The 19138-nt window shown below is 61.4% G+C and overlaps 2 protein-coding genes across 6 annotated transcripts; one reads left to right on the forward strand and one right to left on the reverse strand.

Moving 5' to 3' along the window:
• Positions 1-2541: 2541 nt before the first annotated feature.
• EPHB4 (EPH receptor B4) lies at positions 2542-14730 on the reverse strand. 2 transcript variants are annotated; one of them, XM_059717829.1, is made up of 18 exons: positions 14654-14730; positions 12051-12143; positions 11612-11682; positions 10767-11141; positions 10009-10345; positions 9756-9911; positions 9099-9428; positions 8856-8974; positions 8006-8174; positions 7811-7913; positions 7642-7709; positions 7295-7408; positions 6687-6934; positions 5315-5533; positions 4936-5085; positions 4581-4774; positions 4286-4447; positions 2542-4130 (listed from the first exon to the last, which is right to left on the reverse strand). In XM_059717829.1, exons 2-18 carry the CDS (start codon positions 12100-12102, stop codon positions 4007-4009), a joined length of 2991 nt encoding a protein of 996 aa, XP_059573812.1. In that variant the 5' UTR covers positions 12103-12143; positions 14654-14730; the 3' UTR covers positions 2542-4006. The 2 variants fall into 2 exon arrangements, with proteins under 2 accessions (XP_059573812.1, XP_014464024.1); XM_014608538.3 differs by having other exon boundaries at positions 10009-10381.
• A 2524-nt stretch (positions 14731-17254) lies between these two features.
• LOC102574501 (stress-associated endoplasmic reticulum protein 1) lies at positions 17255-18722 on the forward strand. Of its 4 annotated transcripts, none has more exons than XM_059717901.1 (3): positions 17255-17693; positions 17800-17872; positions 18497-18581. In XM_059717901.1, the coding sequence occupies exons 1-3, from the start codon at positions 17360-17362 to the stop codon at positions 18504-18506; spliced, it is 417 nt and encodes a 138-aa protein (XP_059573884.1). In that variant the 5' UTR covers positions 17255-17359; the 3' UTR covers positions 18507-18581. The 4 variants fall into 4 exon arrangements, with proteins under 4 accessions (XP_059573884.1, XP_019354340.2, XP_059573885.1 ...); XM_019498795.2 differs by having other exon boundaries at positions 17264-17693; positions 17797-17872; XM_059717902.1 differs by having other exon boundaries at positions 17438-17629; positions 18549-18722.
• The last annotated feature ends 416 nt before the right edge of the window (positions 18723-19138 follow it).

A 19138-nucleotide genomic window follows, 5' to 3' on the forward strand; every position in this document is an offset into this window, starting at 1 on the left:
CAAGTCAAGGTGAGCCACATCCACTGCTCTGCACATACCCCCTGCATGAGGTGCTCAGTCCCTAAGGGCCCTGGGGGGGGGGGGGGGCGTTGGGCACGACTGGCCTCGTGGGGGGGGGGGCGGATCCCAGTCCCCTCCTGCCCCGCCCCCTGGCAAAGATGTGGCTCTGGTCCCCACTGCCTGCCCCCCATCCCAGCAGCCCCCAAGTGCCTGCATTATGTGGGCATCACCATGACAACTATCACCGCCAGCTTTGCTGGGCCAGGAGCAGGGGGCGAGGATCATGTGGGGACCTGGCTGGCCCCCAGCACTCTCTAGACAAATCCAATATACTGGGAGTAGTGATGGGGGCGGGGAGGAACTGGGACTAGTATGGCCGGGGAATGGGGACCGGTAATGGTTGGGAACTAGAACTAGTATGGCTGGGGAAATGGGAGCAGTAAGGGGTGGGAACTGGATCAGTATGGCCAGGGAACTGGGACCAGCATGGGCTGATAACTGAAGCAATTAAGGGTTGGAAACTGGGCCTAGTATGGCTGGGGAACTGGGACCATTATGGCTGTGGAACTGGGAGCAGTAAGGGGAGCAGGAACTGGGCTAGTATGGCCAGGGAACTGAGACCTAGATCACCTGGTAACTGGACCAATTAAGGGTTGGTAACTGGGACTAGTATGGCTGGGGAACTGGGACCAGCAAGGGGTGGGAACTGGAACCAGTCTGGCCCAGGTCCTGGGACCAGTAACAGGTGTAATCTGGGACAATGATGCTGGTGCAAGTGGGACCAGTGAGGGTTGTTAAATGGGACCAGATGGGCCTTAGAACAGAGACCAGTAAAGGATTCCTACCCTTTCCCTGCCCCCCCCCCACACCAATGGTGCCCCTCACTCCTGACCTGCAGCCCCCGCCCTGCTCTGCCCGGACTCCTGGGTTCTCTCCTTTGTCTCCTTCCCGTCAGGCCCTTTATGACCCTTTGTGGCTCAGCCCTGCCCCCCCCACCAATAGGGGATGAGGCCAGTTATTAACTGCCCCCCCATCCACTAAGTAACCTAATTAATTGGCACCCTGCCCTCCCCCAACCCAGGAGTCCGGGCTGCAGCCGCTCCTCCCAAAAAATCCAGCCACCCCCCACCCCAGACACCCCAAGCATCCGCCCCCCCCCGCTGCACCCAGGCGGTCTCTGGGGTAACGGGTGCCCCAGGCCAGGCATGGGATGTTTCCCAGCTTAGGCGGGTTTCCCCGTGTGATATGGGGGGCTGCAGGTCAGGAGTGAGGGGCACCATGCAGAGGGGCTGCAGGTTGGGAGTGAGGGGCCCCATCCTGGCAGCTGACAATGCAGGAGGAGGGGGGTGCTGGGACGCCTGGGATCCCTCCCCGCCCACATCTCCCCGACAACCCTCCTGAATGGGGCACAAAAGACCCCCCCCCCACCAAGAACCCAGGCATCCAGGGAGCGGAGGGGGGGGGCTGAGAACCCAGGCGTCTGGGCTGGTTGCCGGGGCGACGAGGGGCTATAAAGCCAGGTCTGGGGCCTGAGTCGGTGGCGCCCAGAGCCAGGACCCTGGGACCCCCCAGCCATGGGCCCCCCTGCCGCCCTGCTCAGCCTCCTGCTGCTGCCCCTCCTGGCCCAGCCGCGGCCCCCCCAGGTAGGCAGAACCCAGGCGTGGGAACCCCCAGAGCCAGGAGAAGCCCCCACCCCCCTCCTAAAACGAGGAGAGAACCCAGGCTTCAGGATCAGCCCAAACCTAGGAAGGAGCCGGGGAGTCTCAGCCGCCCCGCCAGGAGGGGACCCAGGTGTCCAGGATGCCCCCATTCCCTTCCAAGGCCAGGAGGGGACCCAGGCGTCCAGGAGTGGTCCCCCCCCTACCTAGGAGAGGACCCAGGCCCGCCCCCCGTCCCACTCCCCCTTCTAAGACGAGGAGAGGACCCAGGCCTCCGGGTCCTCATCACCTTTCCACCCCCAGGGCCGCCGGAACCCACCCGCCCCGACCCTCCCCAGCCGCCCCCCAGCCGCCGCCGCCGCCGCCCCCCGCCCCTTCCCGGCAGCCCCCGAGCCACGCCGGCCCCGCCCCCGCCCAGCCCCGGCCCCCGCCCAGGGCTGCTTCGGCCTCAAGCTGGACCGGATCGGGACCCTCAGTGGGCTGGGCTGCTAGGCCCCGCCCCCCGCCAGGTAAGTCCCGCCCCTTCCACCCCTTGACTCCTCGCACCATACCCCGCCCCTTCCTCTTTCGGGGCGGGGTCCCATTGTAAGCCCCGCCCTTCCTCACGCTCTTTCCCCAATAGAAGTGAAGCCCCGCCCCAAGACGAAGCCCCGCCCCTGGTGGCTGAAGGACACGCCCCCAAGACGAAGCCCCACCCCAGGGACTGAAGGACACGCCCCCTGCTGGACGCGGCCCCACCCCCCACCCTGGAGTGCGGGCGGGGCCCAGAAGACACCCGCCCCCGGCTCCAAATCGCGGGATTTTGCCTTAATTTATACCAATAAAGGGCCGGCCTCAACCAGCCTCGTAGCTCCGGCAGAACCCAGCCCAGCCCAGCCCCTCGTCCATTCCTCGTTATTTTATTATACAAAAAAAGGCGTTTTTATAATTTAACAGAAAACAGGAGACTTCCCAGCAAACAGGGTGGGGGAGGGGCTCCAGCAGGCCTCACCCCTGCCCCCACCCCCTTTCCCTGGGGTGCCCCATAGGGGCGGTTTGGGAGGCAGGGGGGCTGTGGCTGGCGGCAGGAGTGAGGGGCACAGGCAGGGCTGAGGGGGCGGGAGTGAGGGGCACCAGGGGGTGGGGGTCCCCATGTCCCCCCCTCCGATACAGAGGAAACGGGGGACAACCCACAAAACGCCGATTATTTCAACAAAGAATGTAACTCGCCTTCAATATGAAGGCTTAAAGGTGCTGCTCTGTGATGACATCACTAGATTGCACCCATGATATCACACCCCAGGGGGGGCTGGCACAGCAGGGCCACCCCCCAGTGATGACCTCATTGTCCCTAGACAGCCAGAGTTCCTGGGTTACCCAGGCAATGATGTCACAGCTAGGGATGAGGTCGGTGCCTGATGACATCATTGCCCAGCACCCCGCATAGGGGCGGCTCTTGTGACATCACTGCAGCATGCTGGTGTTCTCCTGCTGATGTCAGGAGTGATGACACCATACGCAGGAGTGGCAGTGTCTTTATGTCCCAGCCCAGTGCTTATGACATCATTGGCATGAACGGGGGATAACATCACAGGTCCCCTCCCCCGGTGACATCATCCGGTGCCCGGAGGGGATCGCAAGACATCATACCTGGGTGTTCCACGTGTGTCACATCACAGAGCAGTGATGACCTCACTGCCACGAGGTCACTCTTTGGCTTTAAGGCAGGGGGTGGAGTCTTAGGTCCATAATAATAAAGCTCCTGCCCCAGGTTTCAAGTAGGTAACATCACTGATGACTGACCAGGTGACATCACTGCCCACCCCCAACCAGGGTGGGGGCCAATAAGGCTTCTGGTGTATGTATGTGGGGGGGAACCCCCACAAGGCAACAGGAAGAGGGCGGCCATCTTGGTGTTCCCAGTGGAGTCCAGCACCATGGTGGCCAATGGGAAGGCCCGAGCACACAGCGGCCATCTTTGGAGATGGGATAAGGGCAGCCATCTTGGACCCCATCTGAGCAGCCATCTTGGGGGCCTTCACCCCCCATAGCAGCCATCTTGGCTGGCCCCAATTGGATGGGGGGGCCAAACAGCGGATGCGGGGTGGCAGACCCAGCCATGCAGGTGGCCATCTTGGTAGTTGATGATGGTGCGGCCATAGTGGACGTCCCCTTCAACCAGCGCTCATCTTGAAAAGATCACCCAAAAGCCATCTTCAATGTCCCTCTGCAATTGGTGAAGGGGAGGGCAGCCATCTTGGGTCCCATTGGAGACTGGCCATCTTGGCAGTTGAAAGAAGGGCATCCATCATGGTTTCCCTCAGGTGGCAACCATTTTAGAGGGGGGCAACAGGGATTTTGGGGGGGGGTCAGAAGCCCCCCCCCGTGGACTCCCCGGCTGGATCTGGCTTGGCCTGGCCCTGCAGGCTCTGGGCACTGGACAGGATCTTCTTCTGGTGCCCAGGCAGGGTCACCCCGACCCGCACCAGGTCCCTGGGGGTGGGGAGAGAGGTCAGGGGGGGATAGAGGGACCCCCAGTGCCCCTCACTTCCACCCGCAGCTCCTGCCCCCCCATGCCCCTCACTTCCACTCGCAGCCCCTGCCCTCCCATGCCCCTCACTCCCGACCCGCAACCCTGCCCCACGCACTGGGCCGACGCCTGGGCCACCATCTCCAGGGACCGTAGGCCACCACGGGCAAAGTCGTCCTCATAGCGCCCGAGCCCCAGCGCCCGCAGCCACTCGCCCACTGAGCCGGGGCCCGGGGCAGGGGCGGGGGGGCTGCGCTGCTCCAGGAGGGGCTGGGATGAGCTGAGGGGAAAGGACGGGGAGAGGGTCAGTGTGGGGGAGTGAGATACAGACCCCAGGCCCAGCCCAAGTCCTCCCCGAGAACCCAGGTGTCTGGGCCCGCCCCAGCACAGACGACCCAGGCACCCGGACTCACGCAGGGCCCTCGGGGGTGGTGACGCGCAGGGCGGCCGGGTGCCGCATCAGCTTGTCGAGGGCGCGGACCAGGTGGGCGAAGCGGGGCCGGGCGCTGCGCTCGCGCTGCCAGCAGTCCAGCATTAGGCGGTGCAGTGCTGCGGGGCAGGCGGGTGGCGGTGGCAGGCGGTAATCCTGCTCGACTGCATTGATCACCTGCGGGGGGTGGGCAGCAGTGTGGGACAGGGCCCAGTGCACCCAGCTCTAGGAGGCCGGGCTGGGTGTAATGGGGTCCGGATGCACGCAGCTCTGGGGGGTTAGGCTGGGTGTAACAGGCCCGGATGTGTGCAGCTCTGGGGGGGTTGGGGGTTACTCACATCCTGGTTGGACATGTCCCAGTAGGGGCGCTCCCCGTATGACATCACCTCCCACATGACGATCCCGTAGCTCCAAACATCACTTGCCGACGTGAACTTGCGGAAAGCGATGGCCTCGGGTGCTGTCCACCGGATCGGGATCTTGCCTCCCTGGGGGGAACGGGGGGGGGGGAGGAGGGGGTGGTCAGGGAGGACCCTGAAATCCGGGCTCCCAGCCCCCCTTGCTCTCACCCACCATCCTCTCCTCTCCCGGAGAGCCCAGGTGTCCAGACTCCCAGAACTGCTCCCCCACCCCGTTTTAGCCCACTGACTCCAGAGAACCCAGGTCCCCTGGCTTGGCGGGGGGAGAAGAGCCCAGGTGTCTAGGGCGGAGGCTCACCAGGGTGCTGGTGTATGTGGGGTCAGCCGAGCTGTCGTCCTCCAGGAAGCGGCTGAGTCCAAAGTCGCTGACCTTGCAGACCAGCTGGGCGCTGAGCAGTACGTTGCGTGCTGCCAGGTCCCGGTGCACATAGCCAGTCTCGGCCAGGTAGCACATGCCAGCCCCGATGCCACGCAGCATCCCCACCAGCTGTAGCGGGCGGAACCGCCCTGCATTGCCCTGTGGGTACAGAGGGGTTAATCCTGGTGTTGGGGGTGCACCCACCTGGGGGGGGGGGTGCAGGGCTGACGGCAACAGCCCTCCAGATGCAGCTGGCTCAGGGTAGGTCATGGCTGAGTGTAACAGCCCCAGGATGCGCCCAGCTCGGGTGTGAGATGTGACTGAGGATAACTGCACCCAGCTCTGGGGTGGGCCATGGCCGAGTGTAACAGCCCCTGGGTCTGGGGTGACTCAAGGCTGAGCGTAACGTCTCCAGGATGTGCCCAACTCTGTGGTGAGTGTAGCTGAGCATAGCAGCCCCCAGGATGCACCCAGCTCTGGGGACAACCCACTGAGTGTAACAACCCCTAGATGTGCCCAGCTGAGGGGTGGAACATGACTCAGTATAACAGCCCCCAGCTCTAGGGAGGACCCAGCTGACTGTAACACCCCCAGGCTACACTCAGCTCTGGGGTGGGTCTGGCTATAATAGCCCTCAGGATGCTCCCAGTTTTGGGGTAGATCACAGCTAAATGTAACAACACCCCCAGATGAGCCCAGTTCTGGGGTGGGTCACAATTGAGTATAACACCCCACAGCCTGCACCTAGCTCTGAGGGGCACCTAGCTAAGCATAATGCTTCCAGGCTGCACCCAGCTCTGGGGTGACTCATGGTTGAGGGTAATGCCCCCAGGTGCACCCAGCTCGGAGGAGGGTCTGGCTATAACAGCTCCCAAGCTGCACCCACCTCTAGGGAAGATCACAGCTAAGTGTAACGCCCCCAGATGCACCCAACTCTGGGAGTCACAGCCAGGGCCATCCCTAGTGGGAGGTGATTGCTTTGGGCCCTGCGGTTTGGGGAGCCACCGCAACTCTGTGCTGCTGCCAGTTTTCTTTATGTCCAGTTGCTTGGCACCCCTCCCCCCCGAATCCAACGCTGAATCTGGGACGTCCAGCTGCTCACCACCCTGCCCTGCTGCTGAATCTGTCACTGGCTTCCTCGCATCCAGGGATGGGCCCCACACAGGCTGATTTGCCCTGGGCCCTGCTCAGATCGTCTCTGGTCACAGGTGAGTGTAACGCCCCCAGGCTGCACCCAGCTCTAGGATAACTTCCAGCTGAGCCTAACACCCCCAGCTGCGCCCAGCTCTGGTGCAGCCCCGCAGCACCGTACCCGCAGGAAGGCGTCGAGGGCGCCATGCTCCATGAACTCAGTGAGGATCATGGCAGGCGCACTGGCCGTCACGACGCCCTCCAGCCGGATGATGTTGGGGTGCTCGAACTGCCCCATGATGGAGGCCTCAGCCAGGAAGTCACGGCGCTGCCGCTCTGTGTAGCCACCCTTCAGCGTTTTGATGGCCACACGCGTCTCACGTCGGCCCGGCGCCCGCAGCCGACCCCGGCACACCTCACCGAACTCACCTGCAGCCAGGGCAAAGGTCATCATGGGGCTGGGGACAGGTTGAGGAGGCAGGGGGCAGGTGCCTGGGGGGCCAGGGGTCAGACGTCAAAGGGTTGGTTCAGGGTTTGTGGGGGATAGGTCCAGGGGTCAGGGGTTGGGAAGGGTGATTCAGGATTCCTGGGAGAACAAGGCAAGGGGGCAGGGGTGATGTTCAGGGTGCCTGGGAGGATAGGTCAAGGGATCAGAGGTCATGGGGGGTGTTGGGGAAAGCAAGCTCACAGATCAGGGTGACAACCCTGGGTACGGGGGGTGGGGAGACATCAAGGTTCCAAGCAGGTCAGAGACCGAGACAGGAGCAGGAGGGGGGGGTCAGGGCTCACCGGCGCCGATGACTTCCTCGATCTTGACGCAGGCCACATCTATCTCTTTGGCAAAGGCACGCACGGCTACACTCGGGTCCTCGTAGGTGAATGGGTCGATGTAGACCTTGGTGCCTGCAGCGGGTGGGGCTCAGACCCAGGCCCCGCCCCCTGGCCCAGGCCCCACCCCCAGCAGCATAGCCATGCCCCCACAGGGTAGGGATCAGACCCAATACTCCCAGCATAGACCATGTCCCATGAACTCATAACACACCCCCGCCCCCGCACAACCAACCCCTGCCCTGGACTCAGGCCCTGCCCACAAACAGTAGGCCACGGCCAGCACCAAGCCACACAGCAGCACTCACCCTGTCCAATGAGCAGCTGCCCTGGCTTGTCCGAGTCCTCAGGGTCGCGACCCCCAGAGCCATGACGCCTGGGAGGGGGTGGAGCCTCCACTCAGCCCCATCCCTAACCCCCCCACCCATAACTGTCCCCCAGCCCCTCCCTCCTGCCCCAGGGGTGTGTGGGGGGTACCTGACACAGATGACAGCCACCACGACCACGGCCACGACTAGGAGCCCCCCCACAGCCGCCGCCCCTGCAATGGCACCCAGGGGCTCTGCCTGCCCGGGGGGGTCTGCAGGGGGGGAAGACAGCGTCAGTGGGGAGGGGGCAGGGGCTGTGTCAGGAGTAAGGGGCACTGGCAGAGCTGAGAGGGGTGTTACTCACCAGTGCCAGGTGTGGCCAGGGGGGTCTCGGCTCCGAAGTCGCCATATCCGGCCTCCGATCGGGCCCGAACCTGCACCCCGTAAAGTCCCCCCCGGCGCAGCCCCCCCAGCTCCGCCCCCGGTGCTGCTGTCTTCACAAACAGGTGGGGCCCACTGGCCCCCCCTGCGCTCTGCACAGAGAAGAGAAAGGCATCTGAGACCCCGAGTGCCCCTCACTCCCGACCCACAGTCCCCTGCCTCCCAGTGCTACCAGTGCCCCTCACTCCCGACCCGCAGCCCCCTGCCTCCCAGTGCTACCAGTGCCCCTCACTCACGACCCACAGCCCCCTGCCTCCCAGTGCTACCAGTGCCCCTCACTCCCGACCCGCAGCCCCCTGCCTCCCAGTACTACCAGTGCCCCTCACTCACGACCCGCAGCCCCCTGCCTCCCAGTGCTACCAGTGCCCCTCACTCCGGACCCACAGCCCCCTGCCTCCCAGTGCTACCAGTGCCCCTCACTCACGACCCACAGCCCCCTGCCTCCCAGTGCTACCAGTGCCCCTCACTCCCGACCCGCAGCCCCCTGCCTCCCAGTGCTACCAGTGCCCCTCACTCCCGACCCGCAGCCCCCTGCCTCCCAGTGCTACCAGTGCCCCTCACTCCCGACCCGCAGCCCCCTGCCTCCCAGTGCTACCAGTGCCCCTCACTCCCGACCCGCAGCCCCCTGCCTCCCAGTACTACCAGTGCCCCTCACTCACGACCCGCAGCCCCCTGCCTCCCAGTGCTACCAGTGCCCCTCACTCCGGACCCACAGCCCCCTGCCTCCCAGTGCTACCAGTGCCCCTCACTCCCGACCCACAGCCCCCACTCACCTTCTCGTAGTACTTCACCTCATAGTCCAGCACACGGGCTCCGGGCGGCACGGCCCACGCCAGGGTCATGGATGTGGGGGAGGCTGAGACTTGTGTCACAGGGTAGACAGGCAGCGGCACTGGGGGGGGAGAGGAGGGATGGGATATCAGCCTGCGCAGGGGCTGCGTGTCGGGAGTAGCATGGCTGGGGGGGCAGGGGGCTGCAGGTTGGAAGCAAGGGGCACTGCGGGGTGGGGGTCTCACCGTCCTGCCCGCTGGTGACGTTGATGGCCTCACCATGGGGGGCACCGGGGCTGAGGCCGGACACACCGTTGGTGGCCTCCACCACAAAGGCATAGGTGAGGTGTGGGTGCAGGCCCAGTGCGGTGACACGGGTCTGTGCCAGGTCACGGGCGCCCGGTAGCAGGCGCAGGCGGCAGGGCCGGCAGGGCGCCCCCCCAGGCGGGCACTCACGGCAGGTCACAGTGTAGCGCAGGTCCTGGCGGCCCCCGCTCTCCAACGGCTCGCTCCACTCCAGCGCTGCCGCCGACCCATTAGAGCGTGCCACCAGGCTACGTGGGGCCGAGGGCGGTGCTGTGGGCGGGGAGGAGGGGGCATCAGGGGACCCGGCCGCCAGGGATGCCTCTTGTGCCCTCCTGGGGAGGACAATTATGTGCCCTTCAGGGGACTCCAACTACATGCCCTTGTGGGGACGTCAGCCCTGTGCAGACCCAGGGATGTCTGCCTTGTGCCCTCCCAGGGACACTGCCCATTCCCTGCCGGGGACGCCGCCTCTGTGCCCTCCCGGGGATGCCGCCTCTGTGCCCTCCAGGGGATGCCAACCATGTACCCTCCCAGGGATGCCAACTATGTGTCCTCCTGAGACGCCAGCCCCACACCCTCCCGGGGACGCCAGCTCACTGGTGCAGGGTTCAGCCGGCAGGTCTGCAGGGGCGCGGTAGTAGCCATTGCGGCAGGCGCAAACTGTGGCCCCGGGTGCCGGTGCATGGCTGAAGGGGGGGCAGGGCAGGCAGGGCCCCTCCCCCGGTGCCGCCTTGAATGTGTCGGCAGGACAGGCTGCGGGGAGGGCAAGGCAGGCATGGAATCCAGGTGTCCAGGGTCCCATTGCTCCTCCCCTCTCCCCCAGAGCCCAGATGCCCCCCCAGCCCCAGACCTGCACAGCGAGTGGCGGCGTCGGCGGCATGGTGACCAGCATGGCAGGCGCAGGCAGGTGCAGGGGGCTCGGCCCAGCGCCCATCCTCCTGGCAATAGAGGGTGGGAGCTGCGCTGGGGCGGGCTGGGGCAGCCTGGTCCACGCAATGCCCAGCAGCCGGCGTCACCAGCCCACGTGGCAGTGTTTCGGGGAAGGCAGCCAGGCCCCGCACAGCACCCGGGCACTTCTTGTGGTAGAGCCGCACGGCCAGCAGCGCCAAGCAGGCCCCCTGGTCCTGGAAAGCCACGTACAGCCCAGCCTTGCTCAGCGGGCCCAGCCGCAGCGTCTTCACGTTCACCTGAGGGGGGGACACGGCCTTGAAAGGCAGCCGGCTCTGGGGTGGAGCGCAGCGAAGTATAACATGAGCTCAACAGGCAGCCAGCTCTGGGGTTAGGGTAGAATGGGGCTTGGATGCGCCCAGCTCTGGGGGAGTCAGGCTGGGTATAAAAGGCTCAGAGGCATCCAGCTCTGGGGTAGAGCATGGGGAAGTATAACACAACCCCAACATGCAGCCAGATCTGGGGTTATGGTAGAACAGGCCTGGATGCACTCAGCTCAGGGGGCTGGGCTGGGCTGGGCTGGGCTGGGTGTAACAGGGCCCAGATGCGTTTGGGTCTAAGGGGTTGGGCTGGGTTGAACAGGCCAGGATGCGCCCAGCTGAGGAGGCCAAGCCGAGTGTAATGAGGCCCTTCACTCCCACCCTGCAGCCCCCAGCTCACCTTGCCAGAAGGCTCGGCACCAGGCCGCTTGCGGGAGAGGTGGTCAGCGGCCACGGTGTCCACCTTGACATAGGGGTTCTCCATCCAGGCGGGGCTGCGCGCTGTGGCTGTGTCACCCTCACTCTCATAGTAGAAGACGGTGAAGGTCTCCTTGCAGGGCCGGGCTGGGCCGGCGCCGCGGGGCAGTGAGGCGCACTCCAGCATGCTGAAGCGCAGCTCCAAGTAGGCCTGCACCGCTCCGCGCCGTGCCACGTAGGTGCTGCGCAGCCAGCTGTTCTGGGGGGGGCCGCCGGGCTGGCCCAGTGGGCCCCCACACACCTCGAAGGTGCGGGCCGAGGCTTGGCGCTCCCGGTCCAGCATGCTCACCTCCTCCCACTGCCAGGGATACGGGGGGTAGGGGGAGGGAAGGTGTCATGGGGCTTCGATGTGCCCAGATCTGGGGGGCTGGGCTGGGTGTAATGGGCTTTGGATGTGCTCAGCTCTGGGCTAGGTACAACGGAGAAGCAACCAGTTCTGGGGTGGGACACAGTGGGGTAGAACAGGCCTGGATGCAGCCAGCTCTGGGGTAGAGCACAAAAAAGTATAACATGGCCCCAACATGCAGCCAGCTCTGGGGTTAGAATAGAAGAGGGCCAGATGTGCACAGCTCTGGGGGACTGGGTTGGGTGTAGCAGGGCCCATATGCGCCGAGCTCTGCTGGGGCCAGGCTGGATGTAACGGGGCCTGGATGTGTCCAGCTCTGGGGGGGCTGGGCTGGGTGTAAAGGGGCCTGGATGCACCCAGCTCTGCGGAGGGGCTGGGTAGAACAGAGGGCCCTGACTCCCGACCCGCAGCCCCCCGCTCACCTGCCCTTCCCCCTCAGGATACACCGTCCACTTCAGGTCTGAGGTCTCCAGCTGCGTGTCCAGCAGTGTCTCTGCGAGGAGAAGGGCAAAGTGAGGCCCTCTGGGAAGGGAGGAGGGTGAGAGTGGGGGGCTTGGGAGCCCAGAGACTCCCCCCGCAGGGGCTGTACAGGGTCTAGGACAGGCGGCGGGTGCGGTTCCAAGGCCGGTTGGAGGGGGGGGGGGGGGGGGAATCGACCAGGGGAGGAAATGGGCGGGTGTGCCAGGTCGCGGCAGGAAGGGCGGGGGCCAGGGGTCGCGGACCCAGGCGTCCGGGCTCCCAGCCCCCTCCTCCTCTCCCAGAAAACCCAGGCATCCTGCGCCAAGATGTGCCTTTAAGACTAAAAACCACTACTTTCAGAAAAACCCAAAATGGCCCGAATTGGCCCCATTCCACACTCACCTTCCAAAGCCAGGATAGCACGGACACAGAGGAAGACAACCCACGGCGCCATCGGCCCGGGGGGGGGAAACTGAGGCAGGCACCAGCCGAGGGCTGTGGAGAGGAGGGGAAAGTCCCCCAAAACCCTCTTTTTCAGCCCAAAAACATCACCCAGATCCAAACCAACCCAATCCCTTTGGGGCCCTTGGGAGAGGGGGATGGATTCATTTCACACCGGAATAATGGGGAGAAAAGTATTTTTTCCAGGAAAATCCCTCCAAAATACTTTTTTTTTTTTAAAGGACCCAGCCCAAAACTGCCCTTTTTCTCCCCAAAATCATTGCCCTGTCACATAAGCCACAGAGCAGCCAGGAATGGGTTAACCCCCCCCCCCTTGCAAAGTACTGGGAAGAGAAAATGTCCCTAAAAGGCTAGTATTCACCCCGAAAAAGGCCCCAAAACCGCCAAGATCATGTGAAATAAACCCCAAATTAGCCTGTATCACATGAGCAAGACCCAAAACACCAAGCAATCACCCCAAATTTCACCTTCTCCTCCAAAAACGGCAAGAACCAGCCCGCCAGGAGAGAAAAGTGGCAGAACCCCCTACCCCAAATATTCTTAATACCTCTCTAAAAAGCCAAAAGCGCATTAACTCACCCCCAAAAATGAAGCCTGCAACAGTATAAAGACCCAGAAAGCCCAGAAATGGCCCCAAAATTCACCTTCTGTCCCCAAAACCACAAGATTTAATGCTTCTAAAAACTAAATCTGGCATCAAAAGTCCCCAATAATATAATTTATAGGCCTCAAAAAGCCAAAATCCCAGTAAATCAACCCAAGAATTGAGGAACTGAATTAAACGGGAAAGCACCAAAGAGCTGAGAAATTACCCCATAATGCACCTTTTCCTCCAAAAACTGCAAGAATCAACCCCTGCAGAGAATCAACCTGACATCAAAAGCCCCCAAAATGTCATAAATTGCTCCCCAAAACCCCAAATCCCAAGAATTAAACCCAAAAAATTAATAGGTATAAAAAATACCAAGTCCTAAAAGGTGAAGAAATCCTGAAATCCACACCCTGCCTTGAAAACCTTGATATTCAACACCTCCACAGTCCACAAAATTTCCCTTAAAAAAGCCCAAATCCCAATAAAATAACACCTGAAAAATAGCAGTCCCAAAAAGTGGAGAATTCACCCCTAAAATTCACATCCTGCTCCAAAAAGTGCAACTTTTTGTGGCTCCAAAATATAAATCTGACATCAAATGACCCCTAAATTACAAGAATAGTCCAAAAATCCCCAAATCCCAATAATTCAATGCCCCAAAATTAATATTTGAATAATAAAAACAGTTCCAAAAAGTGGGAAAAATCTCCCCAAAATTCACATCTTGCTCCAAAAACTGCAATATTTAATGCGTTTAACATACATGTGACATCAGAAGACCCCAAAATGTCATAAATTGCCCTAAAAAAGCCAAAATCCCAATAAGTAAACCCAAAAAATAATACCTGAAAAATAGCAGTCCCCAAAAGTGGAGAAATCACCCCAAAATTCACATCCTGCCCTGAAAAGCTCAATAGCTGGCACCTCCAAAAAATAAACCTAACATCAAAAGTCCCCAAAATGTCATAAATATCCCCCAAATCACGAGAATTAAACCCCCAAACCCTGAAAAATATAAACATCCCCCAAAAGTGGAGAAATCACCTCAAAATTCACATCCAGCTCCAAAAACTAGAATCATTAGTGCCTCTGAACTATTAATCTGACACACAAAGCCCCCCAAATGGTATAATTTGTCCCCAAAATTCTGATAATTAAACCCAAAAATTGAACACCTGAAAAACACAAGCAGGCCACAAAAGGGGAGAAATCTCCCCCAAAAGTTAACAGCCTGGTCCAAAAACTGTGCCTCCAAGTATAAATCTGACTTCAAAAGCCTCAAAATGTCATAAATTGCCCCCAAAACCCAAAATCCCAATAACTGAACCCAAACCTGGAGTCCTGCCAACAGACCACAAACCAGCCCGTTGCCCCCCCAAACTTGGAGCCGAACTTCATGCTCTGGCCCTGAAAGAGCCCCTGAAACCTGGAACTGGCCTCATATCCCCTCCCAGCTGCCAAAAATCCCTACTTTTAGAAAACCTGATTTTGGGCAAAAGGGCTTTTCTCTCGCCATGTCGAAGCTGGAAAAGGCCCTGGAATGTGGGATTTTCCTGGAAAAAAGTAAGGGGAAAAACCCCCTTTCCTTCCTTCTTGGGGAAGGCTCTGGCTTTACCAAAAATCACCACTTTTGGGGGATTTTTTTTTACCGGATTTCACCCCAAATCTGTGTAGGGATTCCTGGGGAGGTTAACCCCTGCCTGGCCACCCCTGGCTCTGGGGAGGGGGACCCCCCCCCAATAGAGGGGTCTGGGGGTGGGTTTGGGGGCAAAAAAGGGATTTTGGGGGGCTGGGAGGGGAGGGGGGGGTCCTTGCCCGGGACGCCTGCGTTCCCTCCTGGCTCCAGGCAGGACAAAGGAGGCTGGGGGGGAGGGGGGGGGCTGGGGTGGCAGGGGGACCCCAACCCCCACCCCCAGGGGATCCAGGAGTCCGGGCCCCTGCAGGCACTTACCCCGGCCGGGCTGGGAAGTTTGTGCAGAGGGGATGGGGGGGCGGGGCGGACGCCTGGGTTCTCCCACCCCTGGCAGAGCCCTCCCACCCTGGGGCTGTGGGTGGGGAGTGAGGGGCACCATTGCAGGGGCGGGGGGAGGGAAAGAGTAGGAAGCCTTTACTGGTCCCAGTTCCCAGGTGAGACTGGTCCCATTTAACAACCCCAACCGGTCCCAGTTGCAACAGCCTAACTAGCAGTTCACAACTGTTGCTGGTCCCAGGTCCTGGAGCAGACTGGTCCCAGTTTCCATTCCTTACTGAGCCCCAGTTCCCAACCATTCATTGGCCCAGTTACCAGTTGATACTGGCCCCAGCTCCCTGGCCATACTGGTCCAGGTCCCACCCATTCTGGTCTCATTTCCCAGTCCTTAATTGGCCCAATTACTAGCCCATACCGGTCCCAGTTTCCGCCCCTTACCGCTCCCAGTTCCAGAACCATACTAGGTCCAATTCTCAACCATTCCTGGTCCCAATTCTCAACTCTTAATTGGTCCAGTTACCAGCCCATACGGTTCCCAGTCCTCTGGCCACACTGCTCCTAGTTCTCCAGCCATAGTAGTTCCAATTCCCAGCCATTACTGGTTCCAGTTCCCTGGCCATACTGCTCCCAGTTCCCACCCCTTATGGCTCCTAGTTCCCCAGACATACTAGTTCTAGTTTCCAACCTTTACTGGTCCCAGTTCCCTGGGCATACTAGTTCTAGTTACCACCCCTTACTGGTCCCAGTTACAGGGTGCTGCAGGTTGGGAGTGAGGGGTACTGGCAGGGCTGGGCAGGGGGGTGGGGCTTGTGGTCCTCACATCTGTCCAGATGTTCCTCATCACTTGCTTGTGCAGGGGAAAGCAAGGAGGGGGGGACTGGGCATCCCTAATTGAACCCAGAGAACCCAGGCGTCCGGGCCCCCCCTCGCCTGCCCCCTCCCCCAAGAGCAGGAGAGAACCCAGGCGGCGCCTCCCAGAGCTGGAGGGAACCCAGGCGTCGGGGCGGGCAGGTCCCTGTGAGGCAGGAAGTGGCTTTGTTCAGCATTTCCCTGGGCGGGGCGGGGGGTCGGGGCAGGATGTGACTTGGTTTCCCGCCCCACCATTGTCTGCCGGGGGCCCGGGCTGGCCCCAAACCACCAGGCGCCACCCCAGAGCTGGGCACATCTGGGACTGTTACACTCAGACTGGTCCCCCAGAGCTGGAAGCATCTGGGCCTGTTACACTCCGTCAGCCCCTCACCAGAGCTGGGCGCAACCAGGCCTGTTACCCCCAGCCTGACCCCCCATAGCTGGACACACCTAGGCCCGTTACACTCAGTCAGGCCTCCCAGAGCAGGACACATCCAGTCCTGCTATACTCAGGCACCCCTCAACAGTGTTGGGCACAACCGGGTCTGTTATACCCAACCTGGCCCCCCAGAGCTGGGCGCACCCAGGGCCTGTTACACCCAGCTCGGCCCCCTGCAGAGCTAGGTGCATCTGGGCCTGTTGGTCGCCCCTGCCCCAAGCTGGGTGCATCCAGGCCCCATTACACCCAGCCTTTAACTCCCTGCAGGGAGGCTCCAAAGAGGATGGAGCTGGGCTGTTCTCAGGTGACAGACAAGGAGCAGTGGACTCAGGCTGACTCCAGGTAAGTTGAGACTGGATATTAGGAAGCCCTTTCTCCACAGCAAAGGGATGAAGCTGGGGCTGGTCCCACTTGGAGCAGGGGGTGGGACTGGATGTGACCCTGCTCCTTCCCTACAATTTGCCACTGCTTCATTACCTTGGTGTCACTAACGAGGACATTCATCCCACGCAGCCTCAGGTGGGGCATCAGGGCCAATTTCACAGTGAGCCCCAATATCGACCCCTCCAGGCTTAACGAATGGGACCCCAGGGCTTTGGTAGTACGGGAGGGCTCGGCTCGGGGCTTCTGTGTGGGGCTGGGGGTGAGACTTTTGAGGGATTTTCAGGGTCTTTTGCAGGGTTTTTATCTCAAGAGGCCTATTCTACCCAGCCTGCCCCCCCAGAACTGGGCGCATCTAATCCCTGTTACACTCAGCCCGGCCCCCCCCAGAGCTGGGCGCATGCAGGGGCTGTTACACCCAGCCTGGCCCCAAAGCTGGGCGCATGTTGGATCACGGCATGGCGAGGTTGCAGGGTCGGGCTGCAGCCTGTGTGGGGTCCGGGTGGGGATTTCCTGGAAGCTGGAAAACAACAGTAGCAACTGGGATGGATCCTGCTGACTCAGGGGCTGGACGTGGGGGATGGGAGGACACCTGGGTTCTCTGGAGGGTGGCAGGGGGGGCTGGGGTCCAGGAAACCTGGGCTCCCTGGAGGCTTGGGGGCCAGGATGCCTGGGAGGGGGTGGGGGCTGGGGTCCTGGAAATCTGGGCTCCTTGGGGGGAGGGGGGGGTTTGCCACAAGTTTGGGATCACGTGACAAGCCAGGGCAGGCTGGGTAGGGCAGGGAAAGATGGCCGCCCCTAGGGAGGCTTCAGGAAGCAGGGAAACCAGAATGGCGGCTGTCACCAGTGCCTCAGAGTCGTGCGCATGCGTATTGAGGGAGAATTTGCACATGCGCCGTAAAGAGAAGGCGGCCTTGCAGCACATGTGCTGGTCGCATATGTGACGTACTCCTCCCCATCAGTGAAAAATATAAACACCCCCAACCCCAAGGGGGGGGAGCTTATTCTACGCAGGCGGAATGAAGAGCCGCTGCTCTGCGCGCCTCGCTTTCAGCCCCGGCGCATGCGCTTTAGCTGGCACTGGCGCAGAGGTAGCCCGGCGCGCGGCCGCAGGCGCATGCGCTGCGAAGGGCTCGCGACCTTCTTCAGGCGTACGCCCCCCCTTCCACACCCACGCATGCGCGGCAGACGGGCGGGCGGCCGTCATGTCCGGGGTGCAGCGTATGAAAGTAGCCAACGAGCGGCACAGCAAGAGCATCACCCAGCGCGGGGCGCCCCACCGCGCCCCGGTACCGCCGCGGGGGGGCGGATACGGAGCCCCAACGGGGCTGGTGGGGGGCGGCCATCGTAAAGGTCCAGTGTCAATGTAGGGGCTGCGGGTCGGGAGTGCGGAACACCATCAGGAACGGGGGCAGCCCTGGTTATGTCCCAGCGTGAACACCCCTCTTCCCCGCAGAAGGCCCCGCCGGAGGAGAAGGCTCCCGTCGGTCCCTGGCTCCTGGCGCTCTTTGTATTTGTGGTGTGCGGCTCAGGTACGGCGCGTTCACCCTGGAACCTAATGGTGGGGCTGGGGGCTAAGCCAGTGGGGGGACCCCGTCCAGCAGCGGGGCAGGCTCTCCCACCCATACCCGGGTGCATGGGGGGGGGCAGGGCTCCGCCAAGGCGACGTTCACTCTGAACCCTAATGGTGGGGGCGCTCGCTCTGGGTGCCGCGCATTGGGAGCCTAGTGGTACTGGGACCATTCACTCTGGAGCTTAACGACTGTGGCGGGGGCCTTTACTCCCACACCTGCTCCTTACAGGACACTGACTGGAACCTAACAGCTGGGGTGGCGGGGGTGTTCGGTCCAAACCGCATCAATTCTTGGTGTGTGCTCACTCTGAAACGCACACCAGTGATTTCTGCACTTTTCAGGTCTAAAAGCCAATAAGGGAGGGGCAGGTGTTGATCCTGGAAGCTAATAATTAGGTGATGGTTTACCCTGGAGCCTAACAAGGACCTGGGTTATGAGCTTGTTGTCCCTCTGTAGGGATAGGGGCTGGCAGGGGTCTCTGCTGGGCATTTACTCTGGAGCCTCTTAATAGTGATAAGCAGACTGGCCTGAGAGTAAAGGGGGGCTCTAGGGGCTATTAACTCTGAAATTTACTGATAACAGTGATGCCTAAAGTGGTGGGGCAGAACTGAGCTCCTAAGCTCTGCCCCCACAGCCATCTTCCAGATCATCCAGAGCATCCGCCTCGGGGGATGAGGGGAGCCCACCACTGGGAGCTGCTCTTCTCAGGGAACTCTGGGATACATCCTGGACCTCCGGCCATCCACGCCCCCCCCCCCGACATAGGTTTGCCGATGGAATAAATGTTTTGTTTGCTTTGTTTTGCTAATGAGCTGGTCTCTCTGGGCGGGGTGGGGAGGGGACCCATGTGTCCAGGCTCCCAGCCCACAGCAGGGAAGGAACCCAGGAGTCCCAGCCAGGATCCCCACCATCCCCAAACCCCCTGCTCAGCCCCCCGGCTCCTCCAGCACCATAGGTTCTTGCCTTGCCTAGAACCTCCAGAGGGGTTGATCCCCTCTAAGCTCTCCCCCAGGCTTGAGCATCACCATGAAGACCATAGAGCATCAGTCCTCCACAAGCCAAAGCACCATAGAGAAGAGGGTGATTTCCCCCAATGCTTGAGCCCTAACTGAGAGACCATAAAGTTTCAGTCCTTGAAAGTGCAAGGACAAACATAAGGGGGTAGAAATAGCCCTAGGGATGGGGACAACTGGAGCCAATGCCCCCCCCCCCAGGGTCCCCTGC

This window comes from Alligator mississippiensis, chromosome 15, assembly GCF_030867095.1.
Source record: "Alligator mississippiensis isolate rAllMis1 chromosome 15, rAllMis1, whole genome shotgun sequence".
NCBI lineage: Eukaryota > Metazoa > Chordata > Crocodylia > Alligatoridae > Alligator > Alligator mississippiensis.